The following is an 18,345-nucleotide window of genomic DNA, read 5'->3' on the forward strand; positions in this document are numbered from 1 at the left end:
GGCTGCTGCTTCCACTTGCAGTGCCTTCCCGCGTAACCAGGCCCTGGCTGTCAGCGTGCCACCATTGAGCGTCCTTCTCAAATGCCATCTCCAGAGGAAGCCTTTCTGACCCGGATGTGGCGTTCTCTTCCTTTGATGTCCTGTACCCCTTTGACAGCCCCTCCGCCGAATTTTCCGTCTTCTTTGTTGGGTCATGGTTAGATTTATAGGTTGCAAGTGACCCTCACCAAGTTGTAAACATCTTAAGACCAGGAACCCTCTCTTTCAAGGCAAAATCTAAAAGCCAGTGCTTGCAGTTATACTCAGTATACTGTTATACTCCGTATACTCACTCAGTATAAAAATACTCAGTGAATGGGAGCAAAATGAGCTGAATACATAAATCTTTTCAGAGTTTGAGAATTTTATGTGTATGTGTGTATATACACACACACACATTTATAAATATATATAAATTATAAATATAAGATTTCAGAATTGTACATATAATATATAATATAACCATATCATATTATATATAATGTATCATTATATCATAGTTATTATATATATATAATATTAAGATTTCAGAATTTTTTGGAAGAAGTAAATAAAGTAAATCATTCTAACAATTGTTAACTCCACATACCTGATTAGAAAAACCCTTCTCTTCTACATACAGGTTAAAGAAAAACTCTCATTAGTATCTCTAGACTTGCAAAGACAAGCATCGCAATAGGGTTGAGGAGCCCTGAGGCTCCGGGGACCTGGTTGGTCATCCCAGCTCTACCCTCAAGTGGCTAAATTGTGATGCAGCCTTGAGTGACTCTTGTAGACCGTTCTAGAAACTGCACTTGAGTGTCCTGGGCCATCTGCGCTGGCGTTGGTTTTTGATGACCTCAGTGGAGCTGATGGTCTCATGTTGCTGAGTCCAGGTTTAGATTGCTTTGGTTTTTCCCGTAGGTGGGTGATGTTTGGAAGAGCAGAAAGTTGCCTTCTTTATCTGGTATTTTCCTCCCACAGAGTTTTCCTCCGTGCGATAAATCAGTTTACCGAGGTTCTCACGAAGTTCTTCATGGATCAGGCAAGCTTCGAACTTCAGGTAAGCGTGCTGCTCACCTAGGAGGCTCCTTGAATTCTCAGCCACAGCGAAACAACTGTGGCATTTTGGAAAATGTCACTTCAAATTTTATCATTTTCAAGCACAGTTTTCTTATTTTTTCTCCTTTCCCTAAAGCACACAGTCCTGTCACTCCATCCTCCAGACACAATCGAGTTTTTTTTTTTCTGTGTGTATAACTAATACAGTTTGTTTTGTTTTGTTAAGATCTTATTTATTTATTTGACAGAGAGAGAGAGAGAGAGAGAGAACACAAGCAGGGGGAGTGGGAGAGGGAGAAGCAGGCTTCCTGCTGAGCAAGGAGCCTAATGTGGGGTTCAATCCCAGGACCTTGGGATCATGACCTGAGCCGAAGCCAGATGCTTGACTGAGCCACCCAGGCGCCCCAACTAGTATAGGGTTTTTTTTTAAAGATTTTATTTATTTATTTGACAGACAGAGATCACAAGTAGGCAGAGAGAGGGGGGAAGGAAGGCTCCCTGCTGAGCAGAGAGCCCGATGCGGGGCCTGATCCCAGGACCGTGGGATCATGACCTGAGCCGAAGGCAGAGGCTTTAACCCACTGAGCCACCCAGGTACCCTGTAGTACAGGTTTTTGTTTGTATATTTGTTTTTAAAAAGGACTAGTAGAAAATATGGCTAAGGAAAAAGAAAAAAAAAGAAGAAAGACAAAAAGTCCTGCCTTCTGCTGTTGCCATGAACACAAATACACATACACACGTGTGCCTGCAGACAGTTAGTTCTCTGCCTGCACGTGGTTTCGTTTCTCAGGGGAGGCTCATATACACACTTGGGTGAAACAGGTGGCCCCTCGCTCCTCCTGCATTCATCCGACAAATACTAGAGTATTTTTGGGCACAGGGCACCATTCTAGGCCCTGGGGAAGACAGACAAGGTCCCCGCCCCCATGGGGCACACAGTTCATTGGTGATGTGCTTTTGCTCTGTCCTGTGGCTTTGCTTGTATCTGTGAACTGTAGAAAAGTCGTCAGAAGAGGAGATTAGATACGCATTTATATATACATACGTGTGTGTGTCTGTGTGAGCTACAGTGGGGTGTCTGTATTTGCTGGTTAGACATTACATATATATGCCAAGATGCAGTCAAGCTGTGCAGTTCTTTGGCAACATTAATATGATTTTTTCGATCATCTTTTCAATGACACTAAATGTTTTCACAGGACTTTTAGTGGCTGAGTACAGTCATGATTTATTTAACCGAGTTGTTCTTGTGAACGTTTAGATGGTTTCCATCTTCTGTCATTTAAATAACACCGTGAAGGCCTTCCTTGCTTTAAATAGTTTTAAATACCCATGATTATTTTGCCAGGATAAAGTCCTAAAGTATTTACCATTTCAGCAGCTTGGCAGAATTTGGGGGCTTTTGATACATATTGCCAAACTACTTACTATAAATAGGTGTTCTTCTTGGCAGCAGTTTTCCCTTATCTCAGGAGTAAAGACAAATAGAATAGTCTGGATTTAAAAAAAAAAAAAAAAAAGCCTTAATAGTAAGTGTTAAAACTTTCAGGGCTGAATAATTGAAACATGAGATAGAAAATGGGGCTGGTGGATTTTATTTTGTTTTTTTCCTTACTCCCTGTGAGTAAATGTCTACCATGTGGCACTGTTTTACTCTGACCCATATTAATGTTATTTTCCATTCCTTTTCTCCCACACAATCAATTTTGAGCAGCTCTGGAACAATTATTTCCACTTGGCAGTAGCATTTCTCACCCACGAATCCCTTCAGCTTGAAACCTTCTCTCAAGCCAAGCGCAACAAAATTGTCAAAAAGTAAGTGTCCTCTTAAATTTGCTTAAGATTGGCAAGGTGATTCTTCCATTCCTATTTTTTTTTTTTTTTAAGATTTTATTTATTTGAGAGAGAGAGCATAAGCAAGCGGAGCAACAGGCAGAGGGAGAAGGAGAAGCAGGCTTCTGGCTAAGCAGGGAGCCTGATGCAGGGCTCGATCCCAGGACTCTGGGATCATGACCCGAGCTGAAGGCAGACTCTTTTTTTTTTTTTTTTCTTTTAAGATTTTATTTATTTATCAGGGAGAGAGAAGGGGAGAGAGCAAGCACAGGCAGACAGAATGGCAGGCAGAGGCAGAGGGAGAAGCAGGCTCCCCGCTGAGCAAGGAGCCCGATGTGGGACTCGATCCCAGGACGCTGGGATCATGACCTGAGCCGAAGGCAGCTGCTTAACCAACTGAGCCACCCAGGCGTCCCTGAAAGCAGACTCTTAACCGACTGTGTCACACAGGCACCCCAACTGTCACAATTTTCCTTAACTGGAATCCGTACTTGGGGAGGCACCTGGGCTGGCTAGTACTCCCGTTTCCCCAAACAGTGGCCTATCTGCCAGTATCATGCCCACATTGCAGGCACAGCACCTCTCTCTCTCATGCCATGCTGTTTCACCTCTCCATCGCATCAGCAAAGGAGCCAGGACTCACACATCCCCTAAAAATCCCTCCAGATTCCTGGCTCGGAATTCAGTGTGGACGTATGACCAAGAGCGATGAGAGATTTAGGGAAGCTTTTCATCGCTTTCCTTTCCGGTCTGTTTCAGAGTTCACGGAAAACCTGGACACTCAAGGCTGTGTAGTTAAATAGAACATGAGAAATGTGTCACTTAAAGGCTGTGAAATTTGAGCTCTGTTCTCTTGCCGGGATGTCTGGGATTCTTGGCAAATTATTCGGTATTTGTTTACCTCTGGTTTCTCCCTAAAACACTGAGATTGGTGGTTTAGAGATTGAGATTTAAATCTCAAAGATAAAAGTAAAACCGGTTTTATGGATTTCCCTGTGGGGTAGGTATGGAGACAAAACTGATTTTTAAGATGGACGTCTTAAGCTTATTGTTTAGACTATCATAAATGACATAACTTCTCTTAAGGATGGATTTAATTTGGTTAAACAAGGAAGAGTTAGTTGACCCCAAGTCTGGTGAACAGAGTGGCTACTTAGGCTTAATGATTCTGGTTTTGATAGGTTCAACTATGGACAGGCTATATAAAATATATATGCATATGGGCAAAGGTGCACCTTGGGAAAGCATTTTTATTAATGTTACAGAAACACAAATCAGTTTTTTTCAAGATTTATTTTTAGTAGAAGTTGCACCAACAACAGTATTAATGAATAGAAGTAATTACCATGTATTGTTTATTACGTGCCTGACATTGAGTACATATGCTTACCTAATATAAATAATAAAATTAGATGTTTTGTTATATAGGAATAGTAAGAGAAGTTTGTTTTGTTTTTGTATGAGAAGTCTTCAAATAAGTATTTTATGCTGGTTTCTGAAGGCATTTACAAAAGAGGAATTTGAAAACGGTGTTTGGTGCAGTGAGCAGAAAATGTTGAAATGCGGTTGTAGGATGGGCCATAGGTGCTCATTCGAGTTCCCAGGGAACGTTGGCCATATCTACTTTTGACCCACGCTGTTTCTAGTAGCCTCAGGCCTGTGTGTTCTTTAAGAGATATCCAGGTGATTTTGATTACTCTCTAGCCATGAACGACTATCTAGATGACCGTTTCTCTTTCTCTCTCTTTTTTCATTATTGACTCCTATAAAGAACCTTTTCAGAAATTGGTTTCCTAATCACACCCCCCCAAAATACTAATACCACAGGTCTGCTACATGTCACATATAGTACTATGTGATTTGTACTTCACACATAAGAACAGTAAGCCTGCTGTGCCCTAAGGACCAACTTTCACCCCTCTGGCGACAGCACCCCTGAGTGCTGAGAAGGTGTATCTAGAGCTTCTTTCAGTGTGAGTACTTTGAAGAACGTACTGAAGTGTGGATAGGTTACTCAAATAAAAAATACATAAAGTCAGCATGTTTGTCTGACATCAGTCACTTGACTTTTGTAAATGAGGTATTTACATCATACCTCATTCCTCTGCCTTTTCATTAGCGCTTGGTATGTTTTGTTTTGTTTCTTTGCTTAACAGTGGCCAGAGTAGTCCCCCAAGGATGACAATTTCATTTCTAAGTTATTTTTCAGTGTTCACATGTGGCCCCCTCCTGCTAGTAAAGCCCCCCTCTCCATGTAGCCCAGTTCTCTTTGGGAGTTCTTTTCAGTGTTGACTGTATCTCGTAAAGTGACCTTGCCTCAGACCTGTCATAAACGTGACCGAGACGGGCAACAGGCCATTCCTACTCACCTCATCATTTTAATATATGAACTGATTTCCACTGCAGATCTTTTTCTTGTTGATGATCTTCCTAGGTACGGGGACATGAGAAAGGAGATTGGCTTCAGAATCCGGGACATGTGGTATAACCTGGGTGAGTGTATGACCTTGAACTGGCCCATGCACAAGTCCTGTGTAATAAGCTCCCTGTAATGGGTTCTTCTGATCTAATTCCCAGTAACCCTGAGATTTCTTGGTCTGTGTGTCTAGAAGTGAAAGTTGACTTGTAGGTCAAGTGACATCCACGTGTTATCAGAATGTAACATTTAGTCATTCACCTCTGAACGGAGCTGATTTTACCCCATGACCTTTTTCTTTTCTTCTGGCCCTTTGGAGGAACATCATGACGCTTGACTTCCAGTTAAATCACTTTTTAATATCCTCACTTACTTTCATTTCAGGTCCCCACAAAATTAAATTTATCCCTTCCATGGTGGGTCCCATTCTTGAGGTCACCCTGACCCCTGAGGTTGAGCTCCGGAAAGCCACCATCCCCATTTTCTTTGACATGATGCAGTGTGAGTTCAACTTCAGCGGGAATGGTAATTTCCATATGGTAAGTGGCAGAACTGGAGTCTTCCAAATGCGTAGATATATAGTCAGCTCTTGCTTACTTTCTCTCTCTAGAGGGGAGCCGTAGCCAGAGTAATACAAATCCAAGTTGGTCTAAAAACTGTTTACATTTTACATTTTGTAAAACACTTAGAGACAGAATGGATGTTCTATCCCATGGCCTAGAAACGGCTTTTTTGCTCCATGTATTTCCTCAAACAGCATTGCATCTCTTGGTAATTAAAATTTGACATCACGCATCTTAGTTCTACCTGTTGCAGTATAGCTGGGAAAATAGTGCTGGGGATTGAGAAACTCATGCGGTGGTCTCTTATTCTGAGGTCTCCCTCAAAGAAAGTGGTCTCGTGTTTTGACGTCTCCTTCAAAGGAAGAAAGGCTGTTGTATTTCCTATATGTAAAGCAAAGGACAAAGTAACATGAGTCTAGTATAGAGCGTTTCAATAGGGCCCTGGCACTTGATTAATGGAAGACATGAAGTATGATCTTTCCCTGTAATATGTTGGCAAGTGTTCGCAGTTCAGTAAAAGGGTTGGGTCGAATCTAGAAATGTTGGCTGTGTGGCTTATGTGCCCTCTTCTAAGAATACCTGGTATTCTCCTGTGACATTCTGACCCTGATTTCAGTTTGAGAACGAGTTGATCACTAAGCTGGACCAAGAGGTGGAAGGGGGCAGAGGAGATGAACAATACAAGGTCCTTCTGGAGAAACTGTGAGTATTTCAGAAACAGTCTCAAACTGATAACATCATTTAGTGGTGGAGAGAAGCAGGCTTCTGCTGCCCTTCCAGATGAGTCGAGAAGTCCCAGAAGCACAGGGGTCACCACCACAAATGGTCCTCAGTGGGGTTAATGGAGTTTCCACCATCCACTGCTGACATTTGTTTGTCTGAGTGAGTCAAATGTCCGTGTTTTCCTGGCTAGCCCGGCCCCTCGAGAACAGAGCAGATGGAGGAGAAGGGGAGATGTACCGAGCGATGGCATTTTGCCCAGTTTTTTTTTTTTTTTTTAATTTTTTTTTTTTTTAAGATTTTATTTATTTATTTGACAGAGAGAAATCACAAGTAGATGGAGAGGCAGGCAGAGAGAGAGAGAGAGGGAAGCAGGCTCCCCGCTGAGCAGAGAGCCCGATGTGGGACTCGATCCCAGGACCCTGAGATCATGACCTGAGCCGAAGGCAGAGGCTTAACCCACTGAGCCACCCAGGCGCCCCTTGCCCAGTGTTTGAATCGCTGAACTTCACCAAAAGTGCTAGTACCTCTAATTATGGCTCTAAAGCCCCTTTTTAAAGGAGGAAGGGAAAATAAAAACATTTCAAAGTCTGCTTTACCTTTAAAAGTACCTTCTGTCCTGTAGACGGGCTCTAAGAACACCTGTCATATCTCCAGCCAGGCTGGTCTTTGCACTGCCCTACTCACCTCCCTCGCGTCTGACGTTTCCATTCCCTCCTGTGTTCCCACTGTCACCTCCACTTCCTACCCCCACACACATACCCCGCACACCCTTCCTGCCCTCTGAATTCTCCTTTGCATGTATGGCATCACAACATAAAAAGGCAGTTAAAAACATTTGTGGGTTGGAATTAGAGAAACCCTCAAATCTCATTTTCGCCATAACCCAGGAGTGTGACCTTGGACCAGTATTCTGACCTCTCTGATGGCTTTCGTTTTTTCATCCACACGGATGGCCCACAGGCTTTGATATTGATTGAGGACTCAATGAGGTGACACCTAAGCATGGTGTCTGTTGCTGAGCCCGAACTGGCGGGGCGTCACTACTGTGGGTTTGTGCTGGTCACCGCCACCATCTTCAGTCCACCATTGTCCAGTGCTCACTACCTGTGACAACCCATTTCTTGGATTCTGTAGCCTCTGGGATACCGACCAGCTGGTCACCTGTTGATTGGGCATATGTCTCTGTCATTTTGTTGTCCATCTCTTTCGTGGAAGTGATGCACACTAGGCTGTGCGTGGGCACAGGGACTCCCAACTCTGTTTTCTTTTTTGTTTTTTTTTGCTTTTTTTTTTTTAAAGATTTTATTTATTTATTTGACAGACAGAGATCACAAGGAGGCAGAGAGGCAGGCAGAGAGAGAGGAGGAAGCAGGCTCCCTGCTGAGCAGAGAGCCCGATGCAGGGCTCGATCCCAGGACCCTGGGATCATGACCTGAGCCGAAGGCAGAGGCTTTAACCCAGTGAGCCACCCAGGCGCCCCTCTTTTTTGTTTTTTAAGATTTAAGGAGCCAGAGCACACTGGGTGCTCAGAAATGGAACTGAATTGATGACTCAGCTATGTTTTCAAGAATGAGAACTCTTTCTTAGTTTGCTTTTCGTGGATGACAAGACCCGTTCCGTTGATCTTTTTATCCTGTTTCCATTAAGTTTACCTGTTTGAGTTTCAAACCCCACATTATCACTCATGTAATTTGGATCTCATACAAGAATTAAATGGAGAAATTACGTACCTGTACAGATATATATACACACACAATTTACAAATGATAAACTACCTTTTTTTTTTTTTAAGTCCCAAGCTGATTTTTCACTGTAAATTTTTTTTTTCCTCCATTCTTCCTGAATCACTAACTCATAAAAATATGACTATACAAATCTCCAATGTTCAAGAATAATTCTAAAGTCTGGGCTAATTCTTTGAATCTATTTCTTTCTCTTTTTTTATCTTGTTCTCTGAGTTTTTTGTAGTTATCAAATCCAAGAAGCCCCTGTAGAGTAGATTTGCTATATTTGGGTCCAGCATGAGAAGGTTTAGATCAAAAATTTATCCTCAGCTTATTTATTTACAACTTTGCATTTCTGTTGTTGCCGTTGCTAAATAACACTTTCATCTGAAGAGGCACGTGTGTGGATGTATACTAGATTCCTTGTGTCCTCTAGATTGGGCACTGATCCAGGCCTTTCCAGAATGCCCGCAGGATGCTAGGGGGAAGTGCTAGGCTTCAGGGAGAATGAAGACATAAAAAGATGGTCCCTTTCAGTTTCAGTAGACTGATCAGATAGCATATATAAACCTTCTGGGCAAAGGTTCTTGTTTCTGTGGTATTGACAAATACAAAAGCAAAAAGCAAGTACAGATAGAAGTTCAAAGATGGGCATTGTGGGCTGGGATTTTAAGTGACAGTGGGACTTGAATCAAAGCCCTGAAGACAATGTAGGACTTGAGTCACCTGGAGGGACAGCATAAGTGGAGCCCTGGATGGGATGGCCTTGCACAGGTGTGTGTTTCCTGGTCTGGCGCCACCTGCTGCCGGAACCTTGGACAGTGCTCACTAATGGTGCTGGAACGACAGATAGTATGCAAATGCAGCATTTGTTTCTGTGTCCACTCTTCCAGCCTCCTAGAACATTGCCGGAAACATAAGTACCTCGCCACCTCTGGAGAAGTGTTTGCATTCCTGGTCAGCAGCCTGTTAGAGCACCTGCTGGACTACAGAACCATTATCATGCATGACGAGAGCAAGGAGAACCGCATGAGCTGTACTGTGAACGTGCTGGTAGGTGCTGGGCCCCCGGGTTGGCGAGAGGGCACCACTGGGCCACCCCTGCAGACGTAGCTCAGCTCTGAGTAGATCTCCCAGGCCCAAAGCTACCCAGGGGCCACCTGTATGGAGTCTGTATCCTACCGAGTTCAGCTGGAACTGCTGACTCAGCTTTGGACTCAGAAGTCAGCTCCCACAGACATGGGGATGGAAAGTGAAACCCAAGCCCTTGGCTCCACTCTTGCTTGAAGACCATCCTTCACCTTTTCCTCTGTCTTATTTATATGTGGTTGCTTTGTTGTTGGAAATGTTGCATCAGAAACACTATATCACGAAGAGAGAGTCTGTGGAGTCCTTATGGTGGTAGAGCTCTGTGGTCTTGCCTTTCCCTAGATATGTGTAGCCGGGTCCACAGATGTCAGAAGTTTAGGCTGCTTTGCATTCCTCTGCTTAATAGAAAGGAAGAGTCTGACTCCACTGACCCTTTGAGAGATAAAAAAAAAAGACCACCCATTAACTGAAGTACCAGTTGGCTATCTGTTCACTTAGAAGGTTTCCCTTCGTGTATTTTAGAGGCATGAGTCCTAAAAAATTTTTCAACTTAACTTTATAAATGATGATTACCTTTTTTTGTGGCAGTTAAAGGAAAACAATAGCCTCTGGAAAGGTGACACTGTAAACATAGTAGTTTGGCCATTTCTGTGGCCAGCTTGTCCATAACATTTGACTTACATTGGTATTTCTGCCCCCCCCTTTTTTTGGTAGAATTTTTATAAAGAGAAGAAGAGAGAGGACATATACATAAGGTAAGCTGGAGGAGATTTCTGCTTTTGCCATTTATATCCTGGCTTTATTATTTATTTCTTCAGTAAACAAATGCTAAGTCCCAACCCCATGCTTGCTGCTTTGAGAGACACTAAAAAAGTAGGAGAGCTGCCCCCTCCCCCCGGAAAAGGTAAACTCTTTAGACAGATGCGTAAGTCCAGCCTTAGGGAGCGCATAGGGAGGATGGTGTTGGCATTTCGGGGAAGGATGGTGTTGGCATTTCGGGGAAGGATGGAAGACTGGCCAGAGCAGTCAGGAAAGGCTGTATAGGTCAGAGGCATGGATGGACAGGTGCCTTGTGTCAGGGACCGTCAGCCTGGGATGCTGAAAGCCCTGAGCGTGGAACAAACTCGGACTTTAACCAAATGCATTTCCTCGGGGAGAGGTTTCCCAAAGGAGTCCATGACATTTAAAAAAAAAAAAAAATTGAGCACCACTGCATTAAAGGAAGAGTACAAAATAGAGCCATTGGAGTGGGAAAGACACGCGGACAAGAAGCAGCAAAGAGGGGTGGAGGGAGGAGGAGACAGGAGGTGATGGAGTCCTTAGTCTGTGAAAAAGGACGGAACGGAAGCAGGCTGCGGTGCAGCTGCGGAATGAGCTGAACCAGAGCGGCAGAGTGCCCCCCCTTCCTCCCCTTCTGCCCAGGTACTTGTACAAGCTGCGAGATTTGCACCGAGACTCTGAAAACTACACAGAAGCTGCCTACACCCTCCTCCTCCATGCCGAGCTTCTGCAGGTAAGTGGGTCAGGCGTGTCTTTTTCCACGGCGTGGAAGTCCCCTGTCCAAGCCCTTTGGGACCAAATCCTGCAGCTTCATGACTTTGGATGGGAAGGAGCCGTATTCAAGGGAGATCCTTCTATCCCAGAGCACTCGTATGCCTTCTAAAGAGGCACCGCTTATTTTCTGCTAGGGTGGGGGAAATGTCAGTTGTCATTTGTTTAAAAATCCTCTGGAAGCAGAGCGCAGCTTACAGGCCTCCAGTAACTGACAGTCTCATTGAAGAAACAAAATATACATTGATTAATGTATGTAAAAAATCATCGTAGAACTGCCGAGAGATGAGCTGTAAATGAATTTAGTAGCACTACCCTACTTATACTCTTACAGAGTCAGAGTTGTGTGCCAGGGGTATAAATAGACCTACGTGTCATGGATCCCGAGTCATGATTTCTAGCTCTGACCAGTCCACTAACTTGGCATTTGTGTATGAACTGTTTCTTCCACATCACAGTCTTGGAGCGGCTAATAGCTCACACTTCTCCCAGCAGTGGCAGAAGCTGCCATTCCCCATGGTGCTCTCAGAACCTTTCCTACCCTCTTCTTTCTTCCCATTTTCCTAAAGGGAAAGCACCTTCACCCGGGTGCTCAGGTAAATACCTGTTGTCATCTTGTATTCACCCTCCCCCATGGAGGCCGAGCTAGAATCACAGACCAGTAGCGATTGTGAACTCCTCTCGCAAGGCACATGCTTGCCTTTTTTATTTTTCGGCATGGGAACAATTAAGATCTAGTCTCCCAGAAAATGTGAAGTTTGTGGTACGGTATTGTTGTCTGTAATCACTGTGTGTTAGGTGTCTGGGATTTATTTATGCTCTGGTTGTACTTGCCCCCTTCAAATAACATGTCCCCAATGCCCCTGCCACCCTGAAGCTCCTGGTAACCACCACTGTGCCCTCTGTTTTCATGTGTTTGGCTTTTTCTAGAGCCCACGTGGAAGAGCTACCAGGTAATCTTTGTCTTTCTCTGTCTGGCTTGTTTTCACTTGTAACACCCCAAAGTCCATCCACGTTGCCCAGAATGGCAGGATTTCCTTCATTCTCATAACTGAATGGAATTCTGTTGCATATATATCCTACACCTTCTTTATCCATTGTTGGACACTTAGGCTGTGTCCGTGTCTTGACTGCTGTGAACAATGCTGAGTGAACACAGGAGTGCAGACATCTTTTAGGGATCCTGATTGTCTCTTCTTTCTATCCACTTCTCTTTATCGTCTTGCTGTTGTCCTGGTCCATTGTCTCTCCCCTGGAGCATGACGGTAGCCCCTATTACATCTCCCTGCCGCCATTCTTGCCCCTAGCAATTAATTTTCTGGTATAATTTAATTTTTTTTACTAAAATAAGGCATGTGCATTGTTCTTAGCTTTGTCATTAAAAACAGGAGGCCCCTGCCTCACCACTTCCTAGGGCAGCCATTCACAATTCATGTTCAGGTTCAGGGCACTAATAAGCTTATTGCATTTGGGATGGTAGGAGAGCTTGCTGACGGGGGTCTGATCACAGAGAGACTCTGGTATGTCAGTAACTGTAGGTCCTTTTGTCTCAGTTAAACTCTAGCTTGGCATAAAGTTTGAGGTATGGATGCAGCTTTCCCCCACAGCTAGCTACTGAATTTAGGGGTGCTTTTTATTAAGTATTGTCCATATTTTCTTCATTGGGATAATATTCCATCTTTATCATGTACACAAGGCAAGTCTCTTACCAGGTTGCATACACTTTTGCATGGTCTGAATGAACTCTGTACGTTCACGCACCAGGACCACACTGTTTTGTGGTACGTTTCACTACCTGGTAGTTACTCTTCATTGCTGCTCTTTTTTCAGAGGTTTCTGCCCTATTCCTTTGTATTTATTTTTCCATGTGGACTTTGGAATCATGAAATTAAAACACTGATATAGGAAGAATTTCCATGTTTATGGAGTAGCATTTTCTTATCCAAAAACATGTTAGGACTTCCATTTGTTCAAGTCTGCTTTCCTGCCCTTCAATGATGTATTAAGCTTTCTTGTGTAGAAGTCTTGCATATTCCTTGTTATGTTGATTCGTAGGTATCTTTTCTTTTTTAATGTAATTATGGTAAAATACACAGAACTTAACATTCACTGTTTGAACCATTTTTAAGTGAACAGTTCAGTAGCCTTAAGTACATTCCCTTTGTCCTGGATATCTTCTTTTTTTTTTTTAAGTGTTATTTATTTGATAGACAGAGATCACAAGTAGGCAGAGATGCAGGCAGAGAGAGAGAGAGAGGAGGAAGCAGGCTCCCTGTTGAGCAGAGAGCCCGATGCGGGGCTCGATCCCAGGACCCTGAGATCATGACCCGAGCCAAAGGCAGCGGCTTAACCCACTGAGCCACCCAGGTGCCCCCTGGATATCTTCTCATTTGGGGTTTATTCTAGTCCTGGTCTTACCTCTTCAACACGGTTATCTATTCCTGGGAACCCACCTCTAAATTATTGCTTAATTTGTTAATTTTTATGCCGCTACTTAATTCTCTCATTATCTGTGATAGTTGTTCAGTTGGCATGCTATGTGAAGAAATGGATTATGAAGAATACAGTCTTTGCACACGGTCATAGTTTTACCCCTTCCTTCCCATTTTCATACTTCTAATTTTTTTCTTTCATCCTGTTGTCCGTGTGGTACCTTCAGTGCCCAGCAGGTGTGTTGGGCAGCCCTCCGCCCTCTTCGCTACTGTTTACAGCAGTGCCTCATATGGCTCATTTGGCGTTACTTGTTTTGAAACTGACATGCATCTTATTTTGGGGGTGGGGCAATTTTTGTGTTTAATAAATAATCTAAACATACGGCTGAATCAAAAATCTATACAAATATGTCTGTGACTTTTATCGGCTGAATATTTGTTACATGGATCTCCTTTGGTTAGTTGATTTACTTAACTGACGTGTTACGTTCATCTCTTTTGTTCCTTTTGTTTGTTTTTCAGTGGTCCGATAAGCCCTGTGTACCCCATTTGCTTCAGAGGGACAGTTACTATGTCTATACCCAGCAAGAACTTAAAGAGAAGCTGTATCAAGAAATCATATCATACTTTGACAAAGGCAAAGTGAGTATTGGGCTGTATTAGGGAAAGGAAGAAATCGGCTACAGTGTTGCAGGGCAGTTCTGATGCTAACTACCCACAGTTAGCCCAGTTCCCTCAGGTTCAGGAAATAGCCCCCAGTCAGACAGCCCTCACTTGAGACACCAGCCACAGTTCGGGGGTTTCTGGGCTACCCACATGGATCAGCAACTAACAGTAAATTTGGGGAGGGTATCCTGTGAACCCCTCAGATTTGGTAATATGCTGGAACAGCTAACAAAACTTGGTAAAGTGCTGTGCTTACAATTACAGTTTTGTCTTAAAGGACGCAAATCAGGACCAGCCAATTGAAGAAGAACATAGGGCAAGGTCTAGGAACATTGCATATGCAGAGCTCCTGTGTCTTCTCCTGTGAGTGGATTTGGAGCACATTGGCTTCCTAGCAAATAGATGTTGAGAATTTCACCTGGGTCTCTATGCGTAGTTTTTGTTGGGGTTTCATTTGAAGCCTTCATTTGTTGACCCTTTGGCCATGTGAGTGAACTCTGTCTCCAACAGCCCTCTCCTCCCTGGAGGTCTGGCTGATTCCATGTAGATCAGGGCTCTGATCTTCTGATCCCGTGGGCTGCAGTCTGGCAAGGCCAGCCCCATTCTGAGACCATCTCGAGGCCCACTGTGAGTTTTCACTAGTATAAATTCAGGTGTGGTCTGAGGGGCCCACCAGAAACAACAAAGACACTCCCGTCACTGGAGAAATTCCAGGGACTTAGAAGCTCCCTCACAGAGACTCAGGATAAAGACCACACAAATCCTTTATTTTAAAACAATGACTCATGACTTACTCTTTATTATTCCCATGTGTTTCTTTGAATTTTGGTATTTTTAGTGGGAGAGCAAATGAATAGATAAATTAGGCTAATAAAGTCAATAAAGATCAGTTTTTCAGGACACTTAACCCAATGGAGGATATAATGGGCAGCCCAGAGCCCGATTCTCCATAACCATAATTTTACTTTTTGAATACTGCTGAGTGCCAGGAGCTAGCACCACGATTTTCAGTGCATTCTCTAGAGATTGTGGGCCAGCCCCTGGTGCACACCCCACACCCAGGCCACCACTTGCCTAACACCATAGGTAGCAGGACGCCTAATTAATTGCCCCAGGGGCTCTGAAAAAAGGTAAACATGTGAACTAGGCAGGAAGTTGTGGAGTCTCTATAGTCAGCTGGTCAGCATGGCTAACTGAAAGGCTTTTAAAATAGGAAAAAAATATGGAAAGCGTCAGGGGAAGAAGAAAAAAAAACAAACATGCACTATCCAAAAAAACATGCACTATCCAAACAAAACAGATCCTAAATTTGACTCATTTCAAAAGTCTGGAGAGTTCTTATGGACTGCCACTTCCAGCCACTATTCCTGATTTAACAGTGAACCTGTTTGTGAAATAAGTAAATAAGCCCAAACAACCTTTGGAATGGGAAAGGATGTTTGCAAACGACATAGCCAATGCAGGGTTAGTATCCAAAATCTGTGAAGAACTTGTGAAGCTCAACACCCAAAAAACAAATAATCTAGTTAAGAAATGAGCAGAAGAAATGAATAGACATTTTTCCAAAGAAGACATCCAGATGGCTAACAGGCACATGAAAATATGCTCAATGTCACTCATCATCAGGGAAATACAAATCAAAACCACAGTGAGGTATCACCTCACACCTGTCAGAATGGCTAAGATTAACAACAATAGGAAACAACAGATGTTGGGGAGGATGCAGAGAAAGGGGAACCCTCATGCCCTGTTGGTGGGAATGCAAACTGGTGTAGCCACTCTGGAGAACAGTATGGAAGTTCCTCAAAATGTTAAAAATAGAACTGCACTATGACCCAGCAATTTCCTACTAGGTATTTACCCAAAGAATACAAAAGTACTGATTTGAAGGGACACATGCACCCCAATGTTTACAGCAGCATTATCAACAATAGCCAAGTTATGGGAAGAGCCCAAATGTCCAACCACGTTGAATGGATAAAGAAGATATGGGGTGGGTTTGTGTGTGTACACACACACACACACACACACACACACATACACACACGTATACAATGGAATATTACTTAGCCTTCAAAAAGAATGAAATCTTGCCATTTGCAATGACATGGGTGGAGCTAGAGGGTATGATGCCAAGTGAAATAAGTCAGAGAAAGACAAATACTATATACTTTCACTAATATGTGGAATTTAAGAAACAAAATAGAGGAACATGGGAGAAGAAAAAAAGAAAGAGACAAATCATCAAACAGACTCTTAACTGTAGAGAACAAACTGAGGGTTACTGGAGGGGTGATGGGGGGAAGGATGGGCTAGAAGGGTGATGGGCATTATGGAGGGCACTTGTTCTGATGAGCACTCGGTGTTTTATGTAAGTAACAAATCGCTGAATTCTACTCCTGAAACTAATACTATGCTATATGTTAACTAACTGGAATTTTTTTTAAAAATGAAAGAAAAAAAAATAATATAAGAAAAATAAGGCAGTGGGGCATCTGGGTGGCTCAGTGGGTTAAACCTCTGCTTTCAGCTCAGGTCATGATCTTAGGGTCCTGGGATGGGGCCCCACATCCAGCTTTCTGTTCAGCAGGGAGTCTGCTTCCTCCTTTCTCTCTGCCTGCCTCTCAGCCTACTTGTGGTCTCTCTCCGTGTCAAATAAATAAAATCTTTTATATATATATATATATATATATATATATATATATATATATATATATAAAAAATAAAATCAGGCAGATACTCATCATGATAAAGTAGCTACCATCTATTTAGTGCTAGTTACCGTTTTGAGTGATTTCCAGGCTTTTTTTCTAACTTAATTCTCCCTAAAACCCTATTGGGTAGGTATTATATCTTTTTTACAGATGGAAAATCTTGAGGCCCAGAGACCAAGTATATATTGCTCAAGGTCTTTGGTCTCTGTGCCCCTTGACCTGCTCAAAAATCACTGAGGATCCCAAAGAGCTTTTTTTCCCACATGGATTGTATCTACTGATACAAGTATCCTTAGAAATTAAAACAGAAAATCTTAAAATATTTATTTACTTGTTCTCTGAAGGAACTTTTTACTATGAATATAAATCATATTTATTGAAAATTACTATATTTTCCAAAAAATTAGTGCTATGAGTGGCATTGTTTGACATGTTTGACAATCTCCCCAGCATCTGGCTTGGTAGGAAGCAGCAGAATCCTCATATCTGCTTTCTGCATTCCGTCTCCTGTGGTATTACCCATTCGGTAGTTGTGGGAAACCCCCTGCATGAGAGAATGAGGACTGAGAAAGACAAATAGTATTATTATTACTAAGAAGGGAATTGTGACCATAGGGACTCTGTGAGAGGATCTTGGGGACTCCCAGAGACCAGGGACCACACACTTTGAGAAGCTCTGTGCCAGGCTGTCTCCCTATTTTTTTTTTTAAAGATTTTTTATTTATTTATTTGACAGACAGAGATCACAAGTAGGCAGAGAGGCAGAGAGAGAGAGGAGGAAGCAGGCTCCCCGCTGAGCAGAGAGCCCGATGCGGGACTCGATCCTGGAACCCCGAGATCATGACCTGGGCCGAAGGCAGCAGCTTAACCCACTGAGCTACCCAGGCGCCCTGTCTCCCTATTTTTGACATAACTTAGTATTTGGTAAATGAGGAGCGAGCTTGACTTCTTGGATACTGTTGATGGGCTTCCTGCTCCAGGTCCCAGCTGATCTGGAACGGTTTCCATGTGGCACATTTCAGAGCCTTTTCCAGGGATCCCAGCCCTGAAATTTCAGAGGGGGTAAATTTGGCAAAGGATGATTTCAAAAGACTTAATTTTTAAATCTTTTTTACAACTGTACATGAACTACGCCACATTCCTTCAGCAGCCAGAAACAGTGGGGCATAGTACCTGTTAATAAGAATCAAGTAGGAAATTACCAGATGCTGTGTTATTACGAGCATCCACCTAAGAAACATTTTATGAAATATCAAAAGGAACAGAGGGCTCAGTGTGGGATGCTAGCCTCAGATACCATATATCTCCAGTAAGCTGTGTCTTACACGGTCATTAGTGAACTTAAAATGTCATCAATACAAGAAACATCAATGTTTCTTAGGGCATCAAGTGTCCTAGCAAAAAGGCATTTTTCTTAAAACTCTTTGACTAAGCAGATGGTTTGGTCAGAGATAGGGAATCAGTGCTCAAAACTGGAGAAACAGTTTCCCAAATTTCATACAACAGCGTGGTTAGTCTTTCTCCCAAACTACCTAATTCAAAGCGTGCGCACAT

General features: G+C 43.0%; 1 protein-coding gene across 5 annotated transcripts in view; it reads left to right on the plus strand.

The window, feature by feature from the left end:
* Positions 1-18,345, plus strand: part of DOCK5 (dedicator of cytokinesis 5) — a 211,331-nt gene that overhangs the window by 160,815 nt on the left and 32,171 nt on the right. For all 5 annotated transcript variants that reach the window (XM_032332197.1, XM_032332193.1, XM_032332194.1 and 2 more), the window contains 9 exons: positions 1,003-1,081; positions 2,795-2,895; positions 5,348-5,406; positions 5,714-5,868; positions 6,509-6,594; positions 9,233-9,392; positions 10,143-10,183; positions 10,851-10,941; positions 13,934-14,053. In XM_032332197.1, coding sequence (XP_032188088.1) covers positions 1,003-1,081; positions 2,795-2,895; positions 5,348-5,406; positions 5,714-5,868; positions 6,509-6,594; positions 9,233-9,392; positions 10,143-10,183; positions 10,851-10,941; positions 13,934-14,053 — 892 coding nt within the window. The remainder of the gene's footprint in view (positions 1-1,002; positions 1,082-2,794; positions 2,896-5,347; positions 5,407-5,713; positions 5,869-6,508; positions 6,595-9,232; positions 9,393-10,142; positions 10,184-10,850; positions 10,942-13,933; positions 14,054-18,345) is intronic.

Source organism: Mustela erminea, chromosome 2 (assembly GCF_009829155.1).
Source record: "Mustela erminea isolate mMusErm1 chromosome 2, mMusErm1.Pri, whole genome shotgun sequence".
NCBI lineage: Eukaryota > Metazoa > Chordata > Mammalia > Carnivora > Mustelidae > Mustela > Mustela erminea.